Source organism: Trachypithecus francoisi, unplaced genomic scaffold (assembly GCF_009764315.1).
Source record: "Trachypithecus francoisi isolate TF-2019V2 unplaced genomic scaffold, Tfra_2.0 Lachesis_group5, whole genome shotgun sequence".
Lineage (NCBI taxonomy): Eukaryota > Metazoa > Chordata > Mammalia > Primates > Cercopithecidae > Trachypithecus > Trachypithecus francoisi.
In genome coordinates, this window is record NW_022681470.1 from 88,478,383 (window position 1) to 88,502,028 (window position 23,646).

The following is a 23,646-nucleotide window of genomic DNA, read 5'->3' on the forward strand; positions in this document are numbered from 1 at the left end:
TGCTCTTGCTTCTCTAGTTCTTTTAATTGTGATGTTAGAGTGTCAATTTTAGATCTTTCCAGCTTTCTCTTGTGGGCATTTACTGCTATAAATTTCCCTCTACACACTGCTTTAAATGTGTCCCAGAGATTCTAGTATGTTGTATCTTTGTTCTCATTGGTTTCAAAGAACATCTTTATTTCTGCTTTCATTTCGTTATGAACCAGTAGTCATTCAGGAGCAGGTTATTCAGTTTCCATGTAGTTGAGCAGTTTTGATTGAGTTTCTTAGTCCTGAGTTCTAGTTTGATTGCACTGTGGTCTGAGAGACAGTTTGTTATAATTTCTGTTCTTGTACATTTGCTGAGGAGTGCTTTACTTCCAATTATGTGGTCAATTTTGGAATAAGTGTGATGTGGTGCTGAGAAGAATGTATATTCTGTTGATTTGGGGTGGAGAGTTCTATAGATGTCTATTAGGTCTGCTTGCTGCAGAGCCGAGTTCAATTCCTGGATATCCTTGTTAACTTTCTGTCTCGTTGATCTGTCTAATGTTGACAGTGGGGTGTTGAAGTCTCCCATTATTATTGTATGGGAGTCTAAGTCTCTTTGTAAGTCTCTAAGGACTTGCTTTATGAATCTGGGTGCTCCTGTATTGGGTGCATATATATTAGGAGCTCTTCTAACTAGCTCTTCTTATTGAATTGATCCCTTTACCAATATGTAATGGCCTTCTTTGTCTCTTTTGATCTTTGATGGTTTAAAGTCTGTTTTATCAGAGACTAGCACTGCAACCCCTGCTTTTTTTTGTTCTCCATTTGCTTGGTAGATCTTCCTCCATCCCTTTATTTTGAGCCTATGTATGTCTCTGCATGTGAGATGGGTCTTCTGAATACAGCAGACTGATGGGTCTTGACTCTTTATCCAGTTTGCCAGTCTGTGTCTTTTAATTGGAGCATTTAGTCCATTTACATTTAAGGTTAATATTGTTATGTGTGAACTTGATCCTGCCATTATGATATTAATTGGTTATTTTGCTCGTTAGTTGATGCAGTTTCTTCCTAGCCTTGATGGTCTTTACATTTTGGCATGTTTTTGCAATGGCTGGTACCCGTTGTTCCTTTCCATGTTTAGGGCTTCCTTCAGGGTCTCTTGTAAGGCAGGCCTGGTGGTGACAAAGTCTCTAAGCATTTGCTTGTCTGTAAAGGATTTTATTTCTCCTTCACTTATGAAACTTAGTTTGGCTGGATATGAAATTCTGGGTTGAAAATTCTTTCCTTTAAGAATGTTGAATATTGGCCCCCATTCTCTTCTGGCTTGTAGAGTTTCTGCTGAGAGATCTGCTGTTATTCTGATGGGCTTCCCTTTGTGGGTAACCCGACCTTTCTCTCTGGCTGCCCTTAAGATTTTTTCCTTCATTTCAACTTTGGTGAATCTGGCAATTATGTGTCTTGGAGTTGCTCTTCTGGAGGAGTATCTTTGTGGCATTCTCTGTATTTCCTGGATTTGAATGTTGGCCTGCCCTACTAGGTTGAGGAAGTTCTCCTGGATGATATCCTGCAGAGTGTTTTCCAACTTGGTTCCATTTTCCCCCTCACTTTCAGGCACCCCAATCAGACGTAGATTTGGTCTTTTTACATAATCCCATACTTCTTGCAGGCTTTGTTCATTTCTTTTTCTTCTTTTTTCTTTAGGTTTCTCTTCTCGCTTCATTTCATTCATTTGATCCTCAATTGCTGATACTCTTTCTTCCAGTTGATCGAGTCGGTTACTGAAGCTTGTGCATTTGTCACGTATTTCTCATGTTATGGTTTTCATCTCTGTCAGTTCGTTTATGGCCTTCTCTGCATTAATTATTCTAGTTATCAATTCATCCACTCTTTTTTCAAGATTTTTACTTTCTTTGTGCTGGGTACATAATTCCTCCTTTAGCTCTGAGAAGTTTGATGGACTGAAGCCTTCTTCTCTCATCTCGTCAAAGTCATTCTCCATCCAGCTTTGATCCTTTGCTGTCGATGAGCTGCGTTCCTTTGCAGGGGGAGATGTGCTCTTATTTTTTGAATTTCCAGCTTTTCTGCCCTGCTTTTCCCCCATCTTTGTGGTTTTATCTGTCTCTGGTCTTTGATGATGGTGACGTACTGATGGGGTTTTGGTGTGGGTGTCCTTCCTGTTTGGTAATTTTCCTTCTAACAGTCAGGACTCTCAGCTGTAGGTCTATTGGAGATTGCTTGAGGTCTACCCCAGACCCTGTTTGCCTGGGTGTCAGCAGCAGAGTCTGCAGAAGATAGAATATTGCTGAACAGCGAGTGTACCTGTCTGATTCTTACTTTGGAAGCTTCCTCTCAGGGGTGTACTCCACCGTGTGAGGTGTGGGGAGTCGGTCTGCCCCTAGTGGGGGATGTCTCCCAGTTAGGCTACTCAGGGATCAGAGACACACTTGAGCAGGCAGTCTGTCCATTCTCAGATCTCAACCTCTGTGTTGGGAGATCCACTGCTCTCTTCAAAGCTGTCAGACAGAGTCGTTTGCGTCTGCAGAGGTTTCTGCTGCTTTTTTGTTGTTGTTGTTGTTGTTGTTGTTTAGCTGTGCCCTGTCCCCAGAGGTGGAGTCTACAGAGACAGTCAGGCCTCTTTGAGCTGCTGTGAGCTCCACCCAGTTCAAGCTTCCCAGCGGCTTTGTTTACCTACTTAAGCCTCAGCAATGGCGGGCACCCCTCCCCCAGCCTCGCTGCTGTCTTGCCGTTAGATCTCAGACTGCTGTGCTAGCAGCAATGAGGGAGGCTCTATGGGCGTGGGACCCTCCTGGCCAGGTGTGGGATATAATCTCCTGGTGTGCCGTTTGCTAAGACCCTTTGTACAGCGCAGTATTGGGGTGGGAGTTACCCAATTTTCCAGGTGTTTTGTGGCTCAGTTCCCCTGGCTAGGGAAAGGGATTCCCTTCCCCCTTGCACTTCCCAGGTGAGGTGATGCCTCGCCCTGCTTCAGCTCTCACTGGTTGGGCTGCAGCAGCTGACCAGCACCGATTGTCCGGCACTCCCTAGTGAGATGTACCCAGTACCTCAGTTGAAAATGCAGAAATCACCTGTCTTCTGTGTTGCTCGCGCTGGGAGCTCTAAATTTTAAATAAATTAATCAATTAATTAATACTGCCTAGAACTGTAATACATATGAGCCAAACAAAACAAAACAAGCCACACAACCCAGATAGACAAAAGACAGTCTTGGTCTCAACTATCTCATCTATAAAATGGTTATGTTTGTTATGAAGATTAAATAAAGGTACATATGTATATACATATACACATATACATATATATTGTTTAGAACAATGATTGGCAGATTGTGACTGCTCTAAATATTAAATACTATAAATGTATTATAAATGGTCATTTTATGGTTTATTAACTCTTGTCTGTTGTTGACTATATTCTTGACAGATTGCAATAAAGAGTATGCTTAGGACTATAGTCAGATAGAACTCCAAACATCTTTTTTTTTTTTTTTTGAGACGGAGTCTCGCTCTGTTGCCCAGGCTGGAGAGTGCAGTGGCTGGATCTCAGCTCACTGCAAGCTCCGCCACCCGGGTTTACTCCATTCTCCTGCCTCAGCCTCCTAAGTAGCTGGGATTACAGGTGCCCACCACCTCACCCGGCTAGTTTTTTGTGTTTTTTTTTAGTAGAGACGGGGTTTCACCGTGTTAACCAGGATGGTCTCGATCTCCTGACCTCGTGATCCACCCGTCTCGGCCTCCAAAAGTGCTGGGATTACAGGCTTGAGCCACCGTGCCTGGCCCAAACATCTGTTAAGTCTGTCTATAAGTACATGAACTGAGGAGGTTTGAAGTTCCTTCTTCCATCTTCTTGGGATGAAATGAGAGGGGAGTGGGCCAGGCTGTGTCCTGGGCTGCAGTCTGTGATAGGCTGTCCCCACCAAGAGGGTCTTGCTCATGGGCCTGGATATCTCTGAACATACGATGAACGTTGCTTATGAAAAATTATTTGTAGGAAAAATGTGAGGTTTAAGAATGTTATTTTCTTTTAGTGATGGTCTTTGTTTCCTTCTGTAAGGTACTTGTGGGCACTTGTAAGCTTGGATCTCTTTAATCTAACAGCAGTTTTGAGATTTTCCTGGCTCCATAGATGAATTAAAACTGGTGTACTTCTTGTTTACAAGAAGGATAAGTCTCCCAGGGTAAGTCTTTTCGGGTCCCAGGTCAAAAAGATGAGTGATTTACCAGTTCTCTAATCTTGGCAGCCCCAGACTCTAAACTTTGTCCATCTAGTCCCTAGAGGCTATCAGAAGCAAAGGCCCATCTTCCCACCTCCTTTTCCAGATCAGCACACATTCTCAAGACAGTAGTGAAAACAGAAACCTCCTTATCCCTTAGATATCTCTTGAAAGCATCCTTCCCTCTCTCTCTCCATCCTACCATCCTTGTCCAACCTACCATCACCTCTCTCCTGGATAACTGTAGGAGCCTTCTGACTCAGTTTGCCTACATCCAGTCTTGACCCCCTACAATCTGTTTACCATACTGCAACTAATGAAATTTTAAAAGTGCAACTCTCTCTGCTGGCCACACTGACTTTTGTTCTTTTAGGTCCTCTCACCACAAGGCCTTTGCATCTCTGACTAGAAGGGTTTTATTTTCCCTTTCCACTTCTTGTAAGTAGCTCCTACTGATCTTCGGATCTCAGCTCAGTCTTCATCACTTTGGAGATACTGTCTCTGACCAGAGGAAAATTTGCCATTCTTGGCTCCACACACCTCTCTTTCATAGCAGTCATCATTGCAGCCATGATATTTAAAGGATATTTGAGTGTTGGCCTCTGCCATTAGAATGTAAGCACCCTGAGGGCAGAGACCTCTGTCATGGCCCACTGCTGTATTCCCTGAGTTCAGCATAATGCCCAGCACTTAGTGGTGCTCAATAAGTACTGCTGAATGAATAAATGAATGAATGCATTCATGATCAAATGAATGAGTGAAAGCCTTACTGAAATGGTACAGATACCTTCTTTACTTTCCACCAAGGTTTCAATGTTTATGAATTTGTTACTTACACCTCACAAGTTGCAAACCACACAGTTCTGGAGGCTGCACGTAATGGGGCTGTGAGGTGATGTGACTTCTCACCATAAAGAGCTGGTGGTTTCCTTTGCCTGCTGGTTGAGCTCATGAGGGGAAGCTTCTTTCTGCAGCCAGCTTTGGAGCAGAATTTACTGAGTGTCCAGACTCCAGATCTATTGGTCTCCCTAGGTCCTGTTTCAGTCACTGGTTTAAAAAACCCCAAAGTATGATTAACCCTAATTATTTATCATCTGAATGGGCTCTGAGGAGAGAGGGGAAGGCAAAACAGATGCATCCTCAGGCCCAGCATCCCCCTCTCCACGCCTCTGTCTTCACACACTGTGAATCTCTCCTCAGCCTTCAGCAGCCCTCTCTGAAGGAAAGTCATCTTTTCCTCTTTCATGTGTAGGGCTTCCTCCTTTCTCCCCACCCATTCTCACTCGAGGAGGTCTTTCCATCGTCCCCCACACCCTCATCATGAGGGTCTCAGACTTTCCCCTCAACCCCACGTAGTGGGTAGCACCTCTTTTTTCTCACTGAACATCTATTTAAAACTTCCTCTACTCTATTATGTAATACATACTTTCTCATTAAGGAATATTCAGAAAATGAATAAAAATAGGGAAAAACCAAGCCACCTAAGCTTTCGCCCTCCCTAAACAACTGGTGTTACTATTTTGATGTTTTTTCTTCCAAATTTTTCTGTGTAGAGATTTTTTTTAAAACACAGCTGTAATCATATAGCACATTAAATTTTGCATTCTACTTTTTATATTTGTGATGTCATAACATTTTCTAACTTGAAAACCCATAGTTGTTGTTGCTGTTGTTTTATGAGACAGAGTCTCACTCTGTTGCCCAGGCTGGAGTGCAGTAGCACGATTATAGCTCACTGCAGTCTCAGCCTACCAGGCTCAAGTGACCCTCCCACCTCAGCTCCTTCTTTAGTAGCTGGGACTACAGGCATGCACCACCATGCCTGGCTAATTTTTGTATTTTTTGTAGAGGTGGGGCTTTGTCAAGTTGCCTAGGCTGGCCTTGAACTCCTGAGCTCAAATGATCCTCCTACTTCAGCCTCCCAAAGTCCTGGGATTACAGACGTGAGCCACCTCTCCCGGCCAACCCATAGTTCTTGTTTAAACAATTTTTTTTTTTTTTTTTTTTTTGAGACAGAATCTCACTCTGTCACCCAGGCTGGAGTACAGTGGTGTGATCTCGGCTCACTGCAACCTCCACCTCCTGGGTTCAAGAGATCCTCTTGCCTCAGCCTCCCAAGTAGCTGGGACTACAGGCAAGTGCTAAAAATTTGTTATTTTTAATTTTATTTTTGGCTCAGAAGCTACATGTGTAGGTTACATGGGTATATTTCATGATGCTGAGTATAACCCATAATTCTTTTTTTGAGATAGAGTCTTGCTGTGTCACTTAGGCTGGAGTGCAGTGGCGTGATCTTGGCTCAATGCAGCCTCCCCGTCCCAGGTTCAAGCAATTCTCCTGCCTCCACCTCCCAAGAAGCTGGGATTACAGGGGCTCACCACCATACCCAACTAATATTTGTTGTGTTTTTAGTAGAGATGGGGTTTCATCATGTTGGCCAGGCTGTTCTTGAACTCCTGACCTCAAGTAATCCACCTGCCTCGGCCTCCCAAAGTGCTGGCATTACAGGCGTGAGCCACTGTGCCTGGCCTAACCCATAATTCTTAATGTCTATGTGTGAACAGACTTTCACCTGTGGTGGTCAGGTTCTTAGGCAATTTCCAGAATTTCACTATTGCAAATAGCAAAATAATCCATCTTTTTGTATGTGAATCTCACAATATCTGTTTTATTAAGATAGTAAAGAAGACTTTTTTACTACAATACGGTTTTGCAGTAAGGGAAAAAGATCTGGCTCAATTCCTTCAAAATGCCTTTTTGAGAGAAGATAATTCTCAATTTCTCAATCCCATTTTTGCCCAACAATCATTTGTTTTTAAGTTTTTCAACACTTTCAACACTTGGTGCAGAGGTCTCCATTCAAGATATGTGTCAGGGAACATATCAAAAGCAGCCATCCCCCTTTCCCCTTCCCCATGTTTTTCCCTTAAGTATAAGAGATGGAGAACTCTGTGTTGGCAGGGATGTTCATCTTACGTGCCAGACTGAGACTGACCTAGCATAGGTTTTTTTTTTTTTTTTTTTTGAGATGGAGTTTTGCTCTTGTTGCCTAGGCTGGAGTACAGTGATGTGATCTCAGCTCACTGCAACCTCCACCTCCCGGGTTCAAGTGATTCTCCTGCCTTGGCCTCCCGAGTAGCTGGGATTACAGGTGCGTGCCACCACGCTCAGAAAATTTTTGTATTTTTAGTGGAGATGGGGTTTTGCCATGTTGGCCAGGCTGGTCTTGAACTGCTGACCTCAGATGATCCATCCAGCTTGGCCTCCCAAAGTGCTGGGATTACAGGTGTGAGCCACCGCGCCTGGCTGCATAGATTCTTAATAAATATTTATTGAATGAATTAACCATCTTTAAAGGTTTACAAGTACCAACCGCCCTATGTGTCCCACCAGTCTCTACTACCTGACTCCAAGTCTCCTGTACTGGCTTTACAATGTGACTTCAGACTCGATCTCTTTATTGGGGTGAGTTCTGGCACAGCCTTAAGACCTAGGCTTTTCTTTTGCAGTGCAAGTGCATAAATGAAGCCTGGCTGGAGGTCCTTGTCCTTGGGCCATGCACACTTCTGCATCTCCATCATAGTATCTGCCAAACATGGTCAGCTACCCTAATTCTTCATCTTTGTGAACTTTGACCTTCAAGTCCTGTGGATCCGCACCTGGCCCTCTGGGAATTTGTGGTCAGGCCTACTACAACTGCTCATAAAAGTAGTTCATTCATTTGGAGCCAATTTCATGAGAGCAGAGAGCATGTCTGACCAATTAGTGTAAGCTCAGCATAGTGCCGGGCACATAGTTTATGCAGCCAATTAATACATCCATTTTTGTAAGGTGTATCTGCTTCTGCTGGACTTTTCTGGGGTCTTCTTGCCCTCCTGGTAACAGGACTCTTGGTATAATCCTGACGTCCAAGCCCTGGGATGGAATGAAACTTCAGACCCTGACCTGGAGCCATCATTAATACAACAGGTTGTCATTAATATGTGTGACCTTGCATTTACTTTTTTTTTTTTTTTTTTTTTTGTGAGACGGAGTCTCACTCTGTCACCCAGGCTGGAGTGCAGTGGGGCGATCTCTGCTCACTGCAAGCTCCGCCACCCAGGTTCACGACATTCTCCTGCCTCAGCCTCCTGAGCAGCTGGGACTACCGGCTCCCGCCATCACACCCAACTAACTTTTTGTAGTTTTTTAGTAGAGACGGGGTTTCACCGTGTTAGCCAGGATGGTCTTGATCTCCTAACTTCATGATCCACCTGCCTCGGCCTCCCAAAGTGCTGGGATTACAGGCGTGAGCCACCGCGCCCGGCCGCGTTTACATTTTTATAGGAACACTTCTAAGCACTTTTCTTGTGGGGTGCTGACATTCACAATCCCATTTTTGGGATGGGGTAGTTAAACCTTCTGGGTTTGAGGAGATTTCTCAGCAGTGGATGGAATTATGAACTCTTAAATCTAAAGGAACGTCAATGATAGTTTATCCTGGAAAAAAGTCAATGTTCTTCAATCTTCCTTTATGTGTCTAGTCAAATCAGTGAATTCTTTTGATTGTCTTCTTTGGGCCGAGAATTGCTTTTTTTTGAGCAGAGACTTAGAGGAGTGCACTGCTATCTAGATAACATTCTCGTAGGCAAATAGCCTTGGTGTGTCTGGCATCGTGAGCAGTGAGTGGGGATTTTCCATCTGAAGACAGACAAAAAGAAAGCAGAGTGAGGGAGTTGAGCAGGGCTCTGGATCTTCCATGGAGGCCTTGACATCCAGGAAACTTTATTTCCAAGGTTACCCAACCCAATTTGGCTGCCATGCTGGCTCCCACTGTTTAATCTTAACCACCCCTAGCTTAGAGAAACTATTTTTTAAGTTTAACCTATATTTATCTTGCTGAATGCTTAACGAACTGAACTTTCCTTGTAATAATTCACTAAACCAACCTTTTCTATAACTAAGCAAACTGCTTTAATGATCCTTATCTTTTTAGATCTGTTTGGGAGAGGAAGAAAAAGGAGACAGAAAGGTACCACTACTGCTGCCAACCGTACCCTGTGAAGGAATAAGCATTAAAGCTACTGCATTAGTAGTTTAACTGAGGGGAGGATGCAAACCAGATGTAACATAGTTGGACTATGGGAGAAAAGTAGAAATCTCTCCCTCCTACAGTTTCCTGGTGTCTCAGGAGCAAGCTGGAGTCTCCTCCCCAGTTATTCCTCTCTTTATTCCTTGCACAACCTAAGCCATGGTCTTTTTCCTTGTCTGTAACTTCAGTCAGAAGCCTTTTGATTTTCTCTGTTATTTCTATCTAGAACCTCTTTCCTACTCTATTTGTTCCAGATTACCCAATTTGATGCCTAAAACACAATTCTCTTCCATCCCCCATGTTCTCATATAACCCTAAGCAAAGGGAATGGGGAACTACTAGGGGACTTTTTATTTCCAGAGAATATGAGATCCCTGGGTCCAAGAAATTTTGACCTAAACATGAAGCAGGAAAAGAAATGGAACCATTAAGATGAAATTCAGCTCAAAGCTTCTTACCTTTTTTGGTATTTCCACAGTGGAATAAAGTGTATTTGCTGCGTCTTCCATTGGGATGGTTCTCTATTAAAAACAAACAACAAACAAAATAAATAATCACCCACATCCTGAATCACATAGACAAGACCAGAGAGACATTCAGAATCCAGAGAGAGGAAAGCAGAGATGGGAGGAGATGGTGAGAGGAAAAGGAGGGTTCTGGAACAGAGAAGGGCAGTAGGAAGTTCTCTTGTTGGTGACTGCTATTGTAATAATTTTTGATAACTTTTTTCAGGAAGCCATTACATTATTTTTAAACTGTATTGTGTTTACATGAATTTCAAAAATACATAAGATATATATATATACACATACACACACACACATATATATATATCATTAGCTATAAGTCTCCTAAAAAGATTAAAGGATAATTTGAAATAGTATTGCTAATGTTGCAAATAAACTTCCCCAACGGTCAAAGGGCCCTTGGAGAAAATCAGTAAGGATGACTTATGGAACAAAATAAAACAAAACAAGAACAACAATAACCAAAACTCCTTCCCAATCAGAGGCAAATATCCTGGGTTGGCTAAGCCTGTTCCTGAACATCATGAGCAGCCCTGCAGCCCTCTGGGGATATATCTTAAGCAGGGGAAGAAAGAACATAGTGATAAAGTGATAAATTTTGACTTAAACCAGTTAAATGGAGCATAAAGCAGCCTCTTTTGTGAGAAAGGAAAGCAGTCTCACAATACTAATGACTTTGGTAATGACTCCTCTTTGTAGAGGGTAAACGTAAGTAAATGTTGTAGGTAAATGAGGAAGATGCAACCTGATTGAGAGACACTAAAGTTCTGAGTAAAACTGGGGTTTTGAGGCTTCAAAGTATTTTTATTTCTTCACTAAACAGGCCGTTGTGGTAAAGGGCTCTATGACCTCTAAAGAGCTAGCCCAGCCTGGGCTTCACTAATTGGCCCTGAGGAGCCTTTTGAAGTTGTCTACTTATTTCATTTCTCCAAATTGTCTTTTGTTATTTGAGTTTCTTTAAACTTCATTATTATGATTTTCTTTTTGGAGACTTTTCTTTGAATTGCATTTGTGTTCTTTCGCTTCACTCAGTGACCTACACCTACAATGCCTTGATTCAGGGCCCAGAGTCACCACAGATTCCCTGATCCTTCTGATGGCTCCTTGAGTCATCTCAGAAGAAGAGGCATCTCTAGAGAAGTCTTCTGATACCACGATTCAAACATCCTGTCAAAGTCACACTCTTCTACCCACTCCCTTATGCAAAAGGAATCTGGCCTTTTGTGTGGCCGTTATGAACTGTGGAAGGGAGCAGGTGATTTCATAGACCACAGCATGAGCATTACAAGTCAGAACCAGGTGCTCCAGAGACCACCAGCTTCTTCTGCACAGAAGAGAATCCATGAAGACTTGGAGGAGGCACAGGTGCATTGAGTTTTAAGGCTATATATCCTCACTCCCCTCTTCATTCCCATGTTGCCCAAATCCATGGAAAAACCTCACAAGGAGAGCCTCAGAGAGAGGATCAGTCCCCAGGAAAGATTAGAAGGGACTCACATTAGTGGAAGGAATTGTGTCGTACTCTGTGTTCTCTCCAGAATAGGGGCATATGTTAGGAGTTTCCTGACAAATGTCCGCTCTCTTCTTCTCTTCAATGGACCCTAAAAACAAGTTGGGAGAGAATCAAAGACACCTCTCCGACCACTCACCACTTCCACTGGCCCACTATTTCTCCTGGATGACCCACTTAGGGTGACCAACCATCCCAGTTTCCTTGTAACGGAAGGGTTTTCACGATATAGGACTTTCAGTGTTAAAACTGGGAAAATCTAAACAAAACAGGATGAATTGGCCACTCTCATCATTTCACTTCCTGATCTCTCCATCAAGGTGGTTAAAGTGGGAAGTAGAGAAAGTCAAAGACACTTTCAGAGGGGCTTCCAGGAGGGAAGGGAGATTTCAAAGTCTGCAAGTCATACCCAACTGATGTTATGTCCCTCCCCATCACCCGCATGGACAGTGGGAACTCAGAAGACCAATCAGCAGGGTTTAGGAACACAGGATGGGGTGCAACTGGAGAGAGACAGGGAAAGGATTCCCAAGGAGCCATGTGTCTAGTGGGCAGTAAAGCTAGGTCTTGGGTTGATCCTGTGGAAAGGGTGGGAGTGGTTTGTGGGCTCTGATAGGGATAGGAAAGATTGACTAGAGGATGCTGGTCTGTGGGGACCTCAGAGTTGGAGGCCATTACCTCCCAGGTCAGGGGTGCAGAGTCAGCAATGTGGGGCCTGTATCAACACAAGAGCCACATCAGTATGTCCCTCTGGGAGAAGGAGAGAAACAGGTCCTGGAAAGGGAACTGAGAGAACTGTGTCCTCAGGAAAGACCTCCAGCACTTTCTCTACTCCAGAACTAAGGAGTACAGGCTGACTGTGTGCTTCCTGAGGGCAGAGACTGTGGCTTCTTCATCTCTGCATCTTCAACACCTCATGCCAAGTCTGGCACACAGCTCTATATGTGCTTGTTGAATCAATGAAGGAGAAAAGCATGAATGTGGGTGAGGACAAAAATAGTACATGCTCTACCTTCTTGTGTCTCTCTCTTCAGAAACCAAAGAAATAGCCCCAGTACAAAGAGACTGAGCAGGAGGGGCACCAACAGGAGACACAGGAGGACCATGGAGGAATCTGAGTCATCAGCAGCACCTTCAAAGAGAGAACGGTTGGAGGCACAGGGAAGGGAGAAAAGTCAGTTCAGGAAAACGACCCAGGTCTTGGAGCACCTGCCACCTTCCTCCCAGCCTGGTGACCACCCAGTGGCTTCCAGTTTCCATACAGTGCCTGTTCCCATGGGGGCTAGGAGCTGAAGAAGGTGTAGGTCCTGGGCAGAGGCTCCTGTGGAGGGGGGAGAGGCAGTCACCTTCACAGAGCTTCCTGGCAAGGATGGGGCTTGAGAAGTTGCTGCTGACAGGGTTCCTGGCAATGCAGATGAAAGTCATATCACTTTCTCCCCATCTCCAGGAGATGGGTAGGATGGACCCATTATGGGACTCATTGACTGCTCGCCCCAGCGCCTTCCAGGTATAAATCACATCCTCTTCCCCATGTTCCATGCAGCATGTCAGATTGGTCACACAGGTGCCATTCTTATTGCTCTGTAGACCCATGGTGACTTTAGGCTTTGACAAGTGCTCTGTGAAAGAGGAAGGACAACCAGAGGTGGAAATTCTGCCTATAGCCCTCCATTCTCTAAGTTAACCTTGGATACCTTGGACCTGAATCTCCCTGGGAGCTCCGACTGGAGAGAAAGCAGTAATTCAGAGCAGAATCCTCATTCTTATCTAGAAAAGAGAACTATCTAGGTCTGTTTTACCACAGCTATATAATAACAACAACAATAACAACAATAGAAATAATAGAAATAATAATGCAATAGGAATATAACCGCCATTTATTAAGCATAGCCACATGGCAAGCACTGTGCTAGACACTTGTTAGATGTCTGCTAATATTATCTGTTTTAGAGGTTCTCTAGTCTCTGTCCTCAGGCTTCCCTTTACTCTCTAGGAGAGTTTACTTTACTCTCTAGGAGAAAATTGTATTGGAGTAGCCCTTCTGGCCCCCTTCTCTACCCTGTGCTCACTCCCCTGCCTCAGAGAATGAGTAATTGGTTCATTGGTGAGATGGTAAGAGTCTGACATTCATCGTTTACCTTTCTCTACTCATGGGTTTGAGACATTAAAGATTGCAGTTCAAATGTGGTTTGCCCTTTTCCTTCCTCCCCTGACTAGTTAGCCCACAGAATACATATCTTCGTTCCCTTCAACCATGTCTATATGAAAGACACACCTGGATCAGGTGCAGTGCCTACCTCCTACAAGCAAGTCTGGAGGCCCATCTCCTAATGTCCCTGATATTGTGGTTCAATGAGTGAGGCAGCTATTCTTCTTGTACATGTTTGAGTCATAGTAATTTTAACTTCCTTGGATGAGTGCCAAGGTCCAGAATTAAAAAGAAGCATATCTCCTGTCTAGATGTACCAGAAATAATGCTGATATTTTTATCCCCTCCTTCTTGCATCTATTTATCAATTGGTTGTAATCTGTAGAGAAAGAGGTGTGATCTATACTTTGCCCAAAAATCTTCCTAAGGTAGGCATTGCTTTCCTCCCCACTACAGATATGGAAACTAAGACTTGAAGAAATTAAATAACTTGGCTAAGGTCATGTGACTAAATTAAGAAGCCAGCATTTGGTCTTGATCTATGCTATGGCCACTGCACATATCAGCCATTCACTGTACCACGCTGCTTCTTATAGCATCTCTGAGTAGGCAGGGACCTCAGGGGTCAGTTACATCTATTTCATTCATGCAGAAGTCCCTTCTCCCACATTCTTGCCAAGTGTTTATCCAGCCTCTGCATAAACATCTCTCATGTCAAGGAGCTCACCACCTCACCAAGGCAGCCATCCACCATTGGAACTGATTCTGCTCACCGTAGACACGCAGCACATACTTCCGGGTGAAGGGATCCTGGAGGGATGAACTGTATATCTCCACATTGTAGATCCCTGAGTCATTCTTCTTCAGTTTGCTGAGCTTCAGGGAGTAGCCTCCATCTGGGAAGTCTACTCTCTCCTTATTACGATTTTGGGTCACTATCATAGGGCCCCCTTCTGGCTGTATGGTGACAAGAGGGGTTGTGTTGAAGGTCCAGACAATAGAGTCAACTTGCTTTACTTCGGACTTCAGGGGGAAAGTCACGGCCCCATCAATGGAACCGACCAGCTCTTTCACGGATCCAGAGGCTGTTGACCCTATAAACACAGAGAACCATAAAATAAGCCTGATTCCCTGTCCTTGTCACCAGTTACTCATCCCCTTTAGGTCCTGGAGAGATCTGAGAAACCCACTCAGTCCGACACAGCCAGCTCCTGGAAAAGCCTTTGGAACCTTATATGAAGGTCCCTCACATGTTACCCTGTTATGTAAGTGCTCATATGGAAGCATTGATATTAGAAATTTATGTATCACAACAATCTTAGTTCACTCCCAGAAAGTATGACTTATAAAAAGTCATCACTGGTTATGTGGTTGTAGGTGAAAAACAGTTAAGAATGTCTGCTGAAGAAACTTCCACAAGTGGCCAGCTGAGCACTGCTAGTAAACAGGTGTGGGGAGTAAGTCATCTTTTTCTTACCTATTAAATTTGAGAGACAGCCTCTGGGAATAGCACAGAGCAGTGAGAGAATTTAGTTTGGGACTAGCAGTTTAAAAGCACAAATTATAATCGTGATTAACGCTTTTTTTTTTTTGAGACAGAGTCTCACTCTGTTGCCCAGGCTGGAGTGTAGTGGCATGATCTCAGCTCACTACAACCTCCGCCTCCTGGGTTCAAGTGATGATCTTGCCTCAGCCTCCTGAGTAGCTGGGACTCCAGGTGTGTACCATCAGACCTGGCTAATTTTTGTATTTTTAGTAGAGACGAGGTTTCACCGTGTTGGCCAGGCTGGTCATGAACTCCTGACCTCAAGTGATTTGCCTGCCTCGGCCTCCCAAAGTGCTGGATTGCAGGCATGAGCCACCACACCCAGCCTTGTTTAACTCTTAAAACAACTTTTTAAGGAAACATTCTTTATATCTGTATCTTACAGAACAGGAATGTGAGGCACAGTGTGGGTAAATGACTTACTCAAGCCACATAGTAAGAGGCAGAGTACACACCAAAACCCACAGGGTCGAGACCTTGAAGGGCATATTTTATAGATGAGAAAACTAAATAGCAGAAATGAAAAGAACTTATTCAAGGCTGATAGAAATATGAAAACTAAGACTAAACCCTTAAAGGTGAGGTAGGGTAGGTAGTCAAGGAAGTAACAGTGTGCGAGGCAGTAACTCTGGTGACCCTACAGTCAATACAATAAGCCTCAGCATTCACATTGTAATTGAGCTCATTCAAGCAAAACTGTCTTCGGTGAGGACTTCCTCTGCACAGAGCATGTGGATTTTGATTTTACTTGTCCTCAAACTGACCCGTTGCTCATTATAATAGTAAAAAACACACCCATGGGTGGAGATTTAAGATGCTAATGAGATATGAGGTTTATGAAGAAGTATGTATAGCTACCGTGCATGTCCACCCAGAGGACCACCAAGAACATGGTTACTAATAACACTTCTTTCCACCCTTTTATGAAGAATCATGTAAGACTCCCATAAAGGGAGTCTCCCCAGTGCCAGTCTTTGCTGTCTCATCCTTACAAGCAGCCCGCCCTGAATTTTCCCTCTCTCAGGATGTACTGTCTTTTCTGCACTTAACTGTCAAAATATTCTTTTTCTTTTGCGATCAATTACTGTATGCTGCATTTCCTTTGCTGTGTGTCTCTCATATAAATTCTCTTAAACTAAGTAGACAAGAACTTAGGTCTCACATCAGCTGTCAACAAAGGTGTTCTCCTTAAAAGTACAAAACCCAAAATTATTTCCCCTTCTGCCTCTTAACATAAAGTGTCAGGTTGAAATTTTTAAATGGAATTTTTATTAATTCAGCCATGAAAAGCACAAATGAAAGAAGCAAAGCCAACAAAACAGCCAAGCTATAGGATCCTGACAGTTCTAACGATGCTATTGCAAGACTACATAGTGACTTTTGTGGTTTCTATGTACTTTTGACCTTGTTGGTCCTTCTTCCATAAGAAATGTTAAAAATCATATCTCATGACTGTGTTGGTATAAAATGAATGTGATCCAGGCTGGATTCATTATATATTCATTGTTATTGTTATTGCTGTATTCATTTCTCTTCTGATTTTAAAAGAAATTAAAATTAAAACTATTGTGAGCCTTACATACAGTGTCTCCTGTGTCTAATTGGCCCTGTGAGACTGACCAAGCATCCAGGCTCTGTTTCATTTCACAGCCTGCTCTCTTAGACACAATGTTTTCTTCTACTCCAGTACTAATGTAACTCATGTCTTTTCTAGTAAAAAGACAAATTCCTATACGGACATATCCAGATATCAAAAATTGTTTCATTAGAGACATTTTTTTGGTCCCTGTTAAAATCAAATATCTTGGCAAGGGTTTCCAAATAATAAGAGTTGTCATATATTAGATGTTTATTCTGCGCCAAACGTTTATTGTAAGGAGCATGCCTAACACTCAAAACAATCATGCAAATTAGGCATTTTGACCTTTTTACACAAGGATCAGCAACCTATAACCCACAGGCTAAATCTGGTCCACTGCCTGTTTTTGTAAATACAGTTGTACTGGAACACAGCCATACTCTTTCATTTACATATTGTCTATGGATCCTTTTTCACTACAAAGACTAAGTTAAATAATTGTGACCATGATTTATTGTCTGCAAAGCCTAAAATATTTATTCTCTGGCCCTTTTCAGAAAAAAATTGCTAACTCCTGACTTCATGAGAAAACTGAGATTCAAGCAACAACAACAAACAACAACAGCTAAGTAACTTACCCAAGGGCACAAAGCTAGCAGGTGATGATTTGAGAATTTAACCCAATGTCTCTCCAGCTCTGGGACCTGTACTCTTTTCACTGTGGCTCAATTTGAAGGCCACCTGGCATTTGTACCAGCTCTAGCCTTCTCCCTTACTCCCCTTCTCCGTCCCCCTAAGGGGCTCTAGTGTCAAATTCAAAGCCCTTGGGTGCCATTGAACCATAATTTCCCTTCTTGTCCTTTGGTGACCTTCCCTCAAGCATAAACTACTCTACCAGTGCCCCAGGGGGAGGAAATCTGATGCTACCAAAGGGTGACCCACTCCATTGCTTACAGATCTGAAGTCTCTGCCAATGTTTTGCTAAATTTATCTCCAAAAGTACTGATTCCTCTTCATGGGTAAGAAGAGGAATCAGTATCTTTTAGGAGCTGATTTCTATTTTCAAACATTTCCCCCCTTATAATGTATCAGTCGGTACCTATATACTTTGGATTACTCAAGCTTTTATCAAATCATCCCATTAAGTAATCTGATTTTTTAAAAAAACTATTCTCTCTGCTTCTTCAATATTAAGGCCGAGATGGTTTTTCGACTGCTCTCTCTGTTCATCTTTAGGAGTGTCAAGTCAAATAGTGCCAGGAAATGTTACAGACAAAATCAATTTTATTCTGAAATTTTGATCAGTGAATGTATTTGTTCTTCTACTTCAACAGCGGAGATGAAAGGGGTGAATATTTTGAAGTCAAATAAAGATTGGGTATCACTTGGCCCCAAATGGATGCAATTTCTACACTTAGGGCAACCTTCAAGTAATTTCATTTTCACATTTCATTCTGGAGCAATATTTAAGGTGAAGAAGTGCCAAAACTACAAGCACGTGGCTTTAGTTGCTAGCATGTGTGCAATTACTCTTTTCACCCTTCCACACACATAGTGCTGTATTCTCACGGTAAATGCCAAGGGACATGACTTGTGTGGGATATAAGAAAATGTCGCCAAATTAATTGTTTCTTGTTAGAATAAAATTAGAGAGTGACGCAGGGCAAATTACCAACATGAGCCTATAGATGGAGTGTATTGTTCTGTCTTAAATGTATCTTCAGGGTGAGACAAGGAGTAATGAAAGAAAACAGTAGCTCCATGCCATTCTCGGAATGTGGGTTCAGAGGACAGGGGCAGAGTTGGAGAGTCCTAACCAGTTTTGCTTCTACTTATCAGTTGACTATGAAAAGGGATCCAGAAACAAGACACTTCTTTTTTCAGATGTCCAAGGCTGAATTGAAGCTCTTCTTTCTGTGATGGTTTTGCACCTGCAGTGTGTAACCCTATGGAGTTTTGCCATATCTAAGCAGGTCACACTTGTCAGATTCAGTCATTCCTTCTTTTAACAAGAATTTATTTAGTTCCCATTGTTTAGGAGCCGAGGGTATAACTGGGGAGCAAGACAGTCATAAGGTTGTAACCTGCCTCTTTTACATCAGTTTTACCCCTTCCTCATTCCGTAGAAGCCAAATGGTTTGGGTTACTCAGTTCAGGTGGTAGCCCTTCTCCTGTACGGTAATTAGTTCAGGAGTGTCACATGACATGGGTTGATTGTATAAGGCCAGGATGACAATGTATTGTTGTGGAAAGATATGCAACTGGGACTACCACTCACATGTGGCCACCACACAAGCATCCCAGCCTCCTCCCTCCTCTGATCCTCAGCTCACTTTCTACCTCACACTCTTGTTTGTGCTTTATCCTCCTTTCTGTTCATCTAAATCTTATTCAAACCCCGTAAATTCTAGTTTAAAGCTCTTCCCTGAGGAAGCCTCCAACTCCTCCTCACACACATCCCCTGAAAATTTATCACCAATTTCACTTCATTAACACTTTAAATTCTCCAGAAAGAAATATCCTCCCTGGGTGGTTGTTGGATATATCATTTTGCTGTGGATTAGCCAATGATTGGTCCACAGGATTAGAGGCCAGATCACTCAATGATGGGGTCACCAAGTCCTGCCCAGAGAAGGGGTAGAGGTGGCTTCTCCTCCTCTAGCATGTGGCAGAGGGAGAAAGGGCTCTGGCCTAACTGGGAGTCAGGACCTTGGGTCCATTCCTGTGCTTCAGTAATCATAATTTCAGCAGCAAATGCCTGGTGTCACGCTGTGGTTTGTATGCTAGATCAGTGGGCATCCTCTCTCCTGATCCTTAGAACAGCCCCGTGAGATAGAGCTTAAGCCCTGCTTTATAAATTAGGATACTGGAGTTTTGAGAAGTGGAGTGACTTTCCTAAAGCCCCACTGAAGAAACGCTGGAAAAGGGAAGAGGAGTTAGTTCCTCTGCCTCAGAGGTCTGTGTGGTTTTCACTACTGCTTCAACATGTACCACTTCAAGTTTTGGTTTCTGAACCCTCATACGGGAAATAAATAACAACATTTAGTTTCCAGGCATTTGGGGAAGATGAATTGTGAATATGGATTTGAAAGCATTTTGAGAAGTACAGAGTAGCCTAACAACAAGATGGGAGGCAGGTGACAAGGTTGGGAAATGGGAGCGTAAGAGTGAGGCCTTGAGAAGACTTCCCATCTTTTGGTTTTATTTCTGCACAGATAGGTAAAAATGAGAAACAGAGATATCCCAAAACACCTTTGGATGGGTTCTCAGCAAAGTGAGCCAGAAAGTTAAGATGGCCATGAGCATTCCCCACTACATCCCCCGCCTGCCTTTGGAGGTGGAGGGAGCTGGGGCAGAAGACCCTTTGTCTTTTGCCCCAGCCAAGACTCAGATGTCTTTGCATCAGGGGGAGTCAGCTGTAAGATGTCCTCTGTAACAGAAAGGGATAACAGGTCCTGCCCATTGCCACCTCCCTTTCCTCTTGGTTGTCATCTCCTCCCCTGTCCTGTCCCCTAGAGTCTCACGAGTTGAGTGGAGGGAAGGAGCCCGATTATGAGGAAGATACATTATCAGTGCAGCCAGTACCAAGAGATGGTGATATAGCAGGAAGACTTGGGGGGAGGGGAGAGTGGAAAAGCCTACCTCCTGCTTGCCAGCCCCGTCCCCAAGCACTTCTCTGAACACTTGGTGCCTCTGTCCAAATGCACCAGTGTGTTGTGGCACTCTCCTCATGAAAACCATGGACCAGAGCATCTCAGAGCTGGGAGGAGTATCAGGGATTACTTAGTCTGATCTCATTTCACAGATGAGAAGGCTGATATTCAGAAGATTATGGTGATGTTTCCCAAACCAGTGGAAGGCCAGGATTAACAGCCAAGGCTCCTAAGGCAGGATTTTACAGACTGTGCCCCCTGCCACCTTTGGAGGCTGTGGCAGTGCCTCAGTGTATTTCTTGGGAGCTCAGGAGGAGGTTTAAGGGGTGAGCATAGGATAGGAGGCCATGGGACTTGCCTCCGTTAGAGAGAGTTCAACTCTATACATTGGAGTCATTTATTTGCTTTTTTTTTCTGTGTAACATTTCATTTCATAAAAGGAAACCATGGATTAAAAAAACAAAAGCAAAAAACCCCAAAGTAGTTTGAAATCTATTGCACTTTACTCAAGTCCTCCTTAACGAATGAAAAAGCAGTGTAATTCAATGCCGCACAAGGCAGCCACAGACAGAGGCTTGAAAATTTCCCACTTCACCGCACACCTTTCCCATCACTCTAGCCCTAGACTACCACATTCACATTTACGTTGCTCACCACTTTGCTCCTCACTCATCACCTGCCCCCTCTTCCTTGTTTATTCTGGTTCTTTTCAACACTCTCCTAATTCCCCTCACTCACTTTTTGTTTTCTTTTTATTGATTGTCTCCTCAACACTACTATATCATCGAATCATTGGCAGATTACTGTGCCCATTTTTCAGATGAGAATACTGAGGCCATGAGAGCTGCTCCTTGGACCCTCTGAGTTTAGCCAGGGTGACCCCCTGTTGGTACACCCATATCCCAGAAACAGAGCAACCTGCTCTTCTTGGGCCTTTCCAGTTTCTACCTCAGATTTATGTACCTGGCAAGGGAAGAAACCCCAACTCGTACTCCCTGAGGAAGATTCAGCTCAAATGCACATGTAGTGAGCATCTCTTTGGTGCCAGGTCCAGTGACCAATGGCTTGTTGTGATTAAAAGAGCACTAGCTTTGAAAACTCAATCTCTGGCTACCTTTTAAACGCTGTGTTATCTTGCCCAAGAAACATGATCTCTCTGTTAAGCCTAAGTTTCCTCATCTATACAACAGGGATAATGATATCTGTCTTACAGACTTATGAGGAGGTGGTATGAAAAACACCTTGGATGTAGTAACTTAATAAATGGTGATTATTTTAATAATTATTTTGCATTTGATATGTCATTTAAAATGTCACAATAATTCTGCAACTTAGATTTCATTCTCTGTTACACACCTGAGAAGAGCAAGGCTCAGAGGGGAAGAGTAATTTGTCCACAATAATACATCTACTAAGTCAAACCCAGGATGCGCTTGTCCAGGGCCAGGACTTGTGCCACTGCCCTGCAGACCGGAAGTTCCAGAACAATCTCTGTCTCCTTTCAGCCTCAGGAGGTGCACTACACAGGCTACCCACAGCCTCTGGAGCAGGGCAGAGGGGGACCTGCATGGCAGGTTTTCCATACTTGGCTCTTTCACCGACAGGTTTCAGATGGACACCTGGGGCTTTCAAAATCTCTGCCATTTTCCCCAACCCCTCCACCTTATCTCCCTCAAGCTCCATTTTTGCTCATCATTTCCGTTCAGGGAGTGTTTTTTTTAAAGTGAGAGCCTATTCCAGAACCACCTGGTTAGACCCAGGTACTTCCCAAAAATACAAACTTCTGATGAATTCAAAGCTGGTAAGAGTCTGCTGATGCTGACCACTTAGCGAGGCCAGATGATGCAGGGGAAAGTACTGGGAGCACCAGCCACCTGCGTGGTCTTGGGCAGATCACTTCAAGCAGGCTCAGATACACATAATGAAGCAGTTATGTGAAGTCCTCATAGGGTGACCTCATGGTAGTACTCCATGAGATTGATGACAGAAGATATATTTCTCATTTATGGGGCTCCTGATCCTTTTTGAGAGCCCTTAGGATAGAAAAATCTTCAAAGACTAGAATACTAATGACAGGTGCAGAACCAACCTCTGTCCTCCATGGGCTTAAACATAAAGTGCCTATGGTATGAGATGGTTCTTTAAGCAGAGACTGATTAGATTGCTTGAGTAAGGAAAGAAAATTCAATTGATTCTTTCCATTTATATTACTGTTATGCATAACCGGTCTTATAAATACATTTATAAGTAAATAAATACATACCTGTACAGTACCATTTTGTTCTTAAAGTTGCCCTCAAAAGGAGAGAAGGCTAGAAGATAAAGTTTCTGAGGCCCAGGAAAACTTTAACATTCCTTATCTAACTCATGGCAGAAACTGGATTAGAAAAATGGTCTCTGATACCCAGCACCACTTCCTTCAGCTCCTTCATCCCTGGGACAGTCAATAGAGGAGTCAGTTCTCAGAGTCAGTTTTTGCCCTCCCTCTAGTCTCTTCCTGACCTGAGATTCAGAGATCAGAGGATGGCGAAAAGCAAATGTTAGATGAGAACACAGGGCCTCCTGAGTTGAGCCAGAGGCCCAGAATGGAACAAGAAACCTGGAACTATTCAGGATGTGGTAGACAGGAGAGTAGGAGAGTGGAAGAGAATCCGGCTGGACTCACCTGTGAGCTGCCAAAGGATATAGATGAGGATGAAGCATGTTGGGGAACCAGCCATATTGCTCTCTGGAAGTCAGCCACTGAAATGAACCCACTTCCCTCTCAAGTATTTCTCAGACCTCTTCCCCAGCTGATATTTAAAGAACTGGGAGGGGTCACACCACAGACGTGTGAGATTGAGTAATTGCTAAATTATTTTCAGAATGAATAAAGTAAAATCTTTGCCACCAGCAATCTATGAGAGATCCATTTGCTCCCCATCTTCATCAGCATTTGGTATATTCCTATTTTATATTTTAGCTCTTGTAATAAGTGTTGCAGTGATACCTCATTGTGGTTTTAACTTGCATTTCCCTAAAGCCTAATAATGTTGAACATTTTTTTATGTGCTTATTTGCCACCTATATATCCACATCCTTCTTGGTGAAATGTCTATTTATGTCTTTTGTCCATTTTATAATCAGATTCTTTCTTTCTTTTTTTACTGTTGAGTTTTGACAATTCTTTGTATGTTCTAGGTATAAGAGTCATTCGTCAGATATGTGGTTTACAAGTGTTTTCTCTTAGTCTGTAGCCTGTCTTTTCATCTTCTTTAAGGGGTCTTTTGCAGAGCAAAAATTTTAATTTTGGTGAAATTCAACTTATCAGTTATTTTTCTACCCACCACTAGGGCCCAAAGGTTTTCTCCTGAATGTTTTATAGTTTTATGTATTACATTTAAATGTATGATCCAGTTTTAATGTAAGGT

General features: G+C 43.2%; 1 protein-coding gene across 2 annotated transcripts; it reads right to left on the reverse strand.

The window, feature by feature from the left end:
* Window positions 1–8,525: 8,525 nt before the first annotated feature.
* LOC117074860 (SLAM family member 7) lies at window positions 8,526–23,182 on the reverse strand. 2 transcript variants are annotated; one of them, XM_033196767.1, is made up of 7 exons: window positions 22,902–23,182; window positions 14,232–14,552; window positions 12,656–12,928; window positions 12,322–12,441; window positions 11,297–11,400; window positions 9,731–9,793; window positions 8,701–8,881 (listed from the first exon to the last, which is right to left on the reverse strand). In XM_033196767.1, exons 1-7 carry the CDS (start codon window positions 22,954–22,956, stop codon window positions 8,810–8,812), a joined length of 1,008 nt encoding a protein of 335 aa, XP_033052658.1. In that variant the 5' UTR covers window positions 22,957–23,182; the 3' UTR covers window positions 8,701–8,809. The 2 variants fall into 2 exon arrangements, with proteins under 2 accessions (XP_033052659.1, XP_033052658.1); XM_033196768.1 differs by lacking the exon at window positions 11,297–11,400 and having other exon boundaries at window positions 8,526–8,881.
* Between the last annotated feature and the right edge of the window lie 464 nt (window positions 23,183–23,646).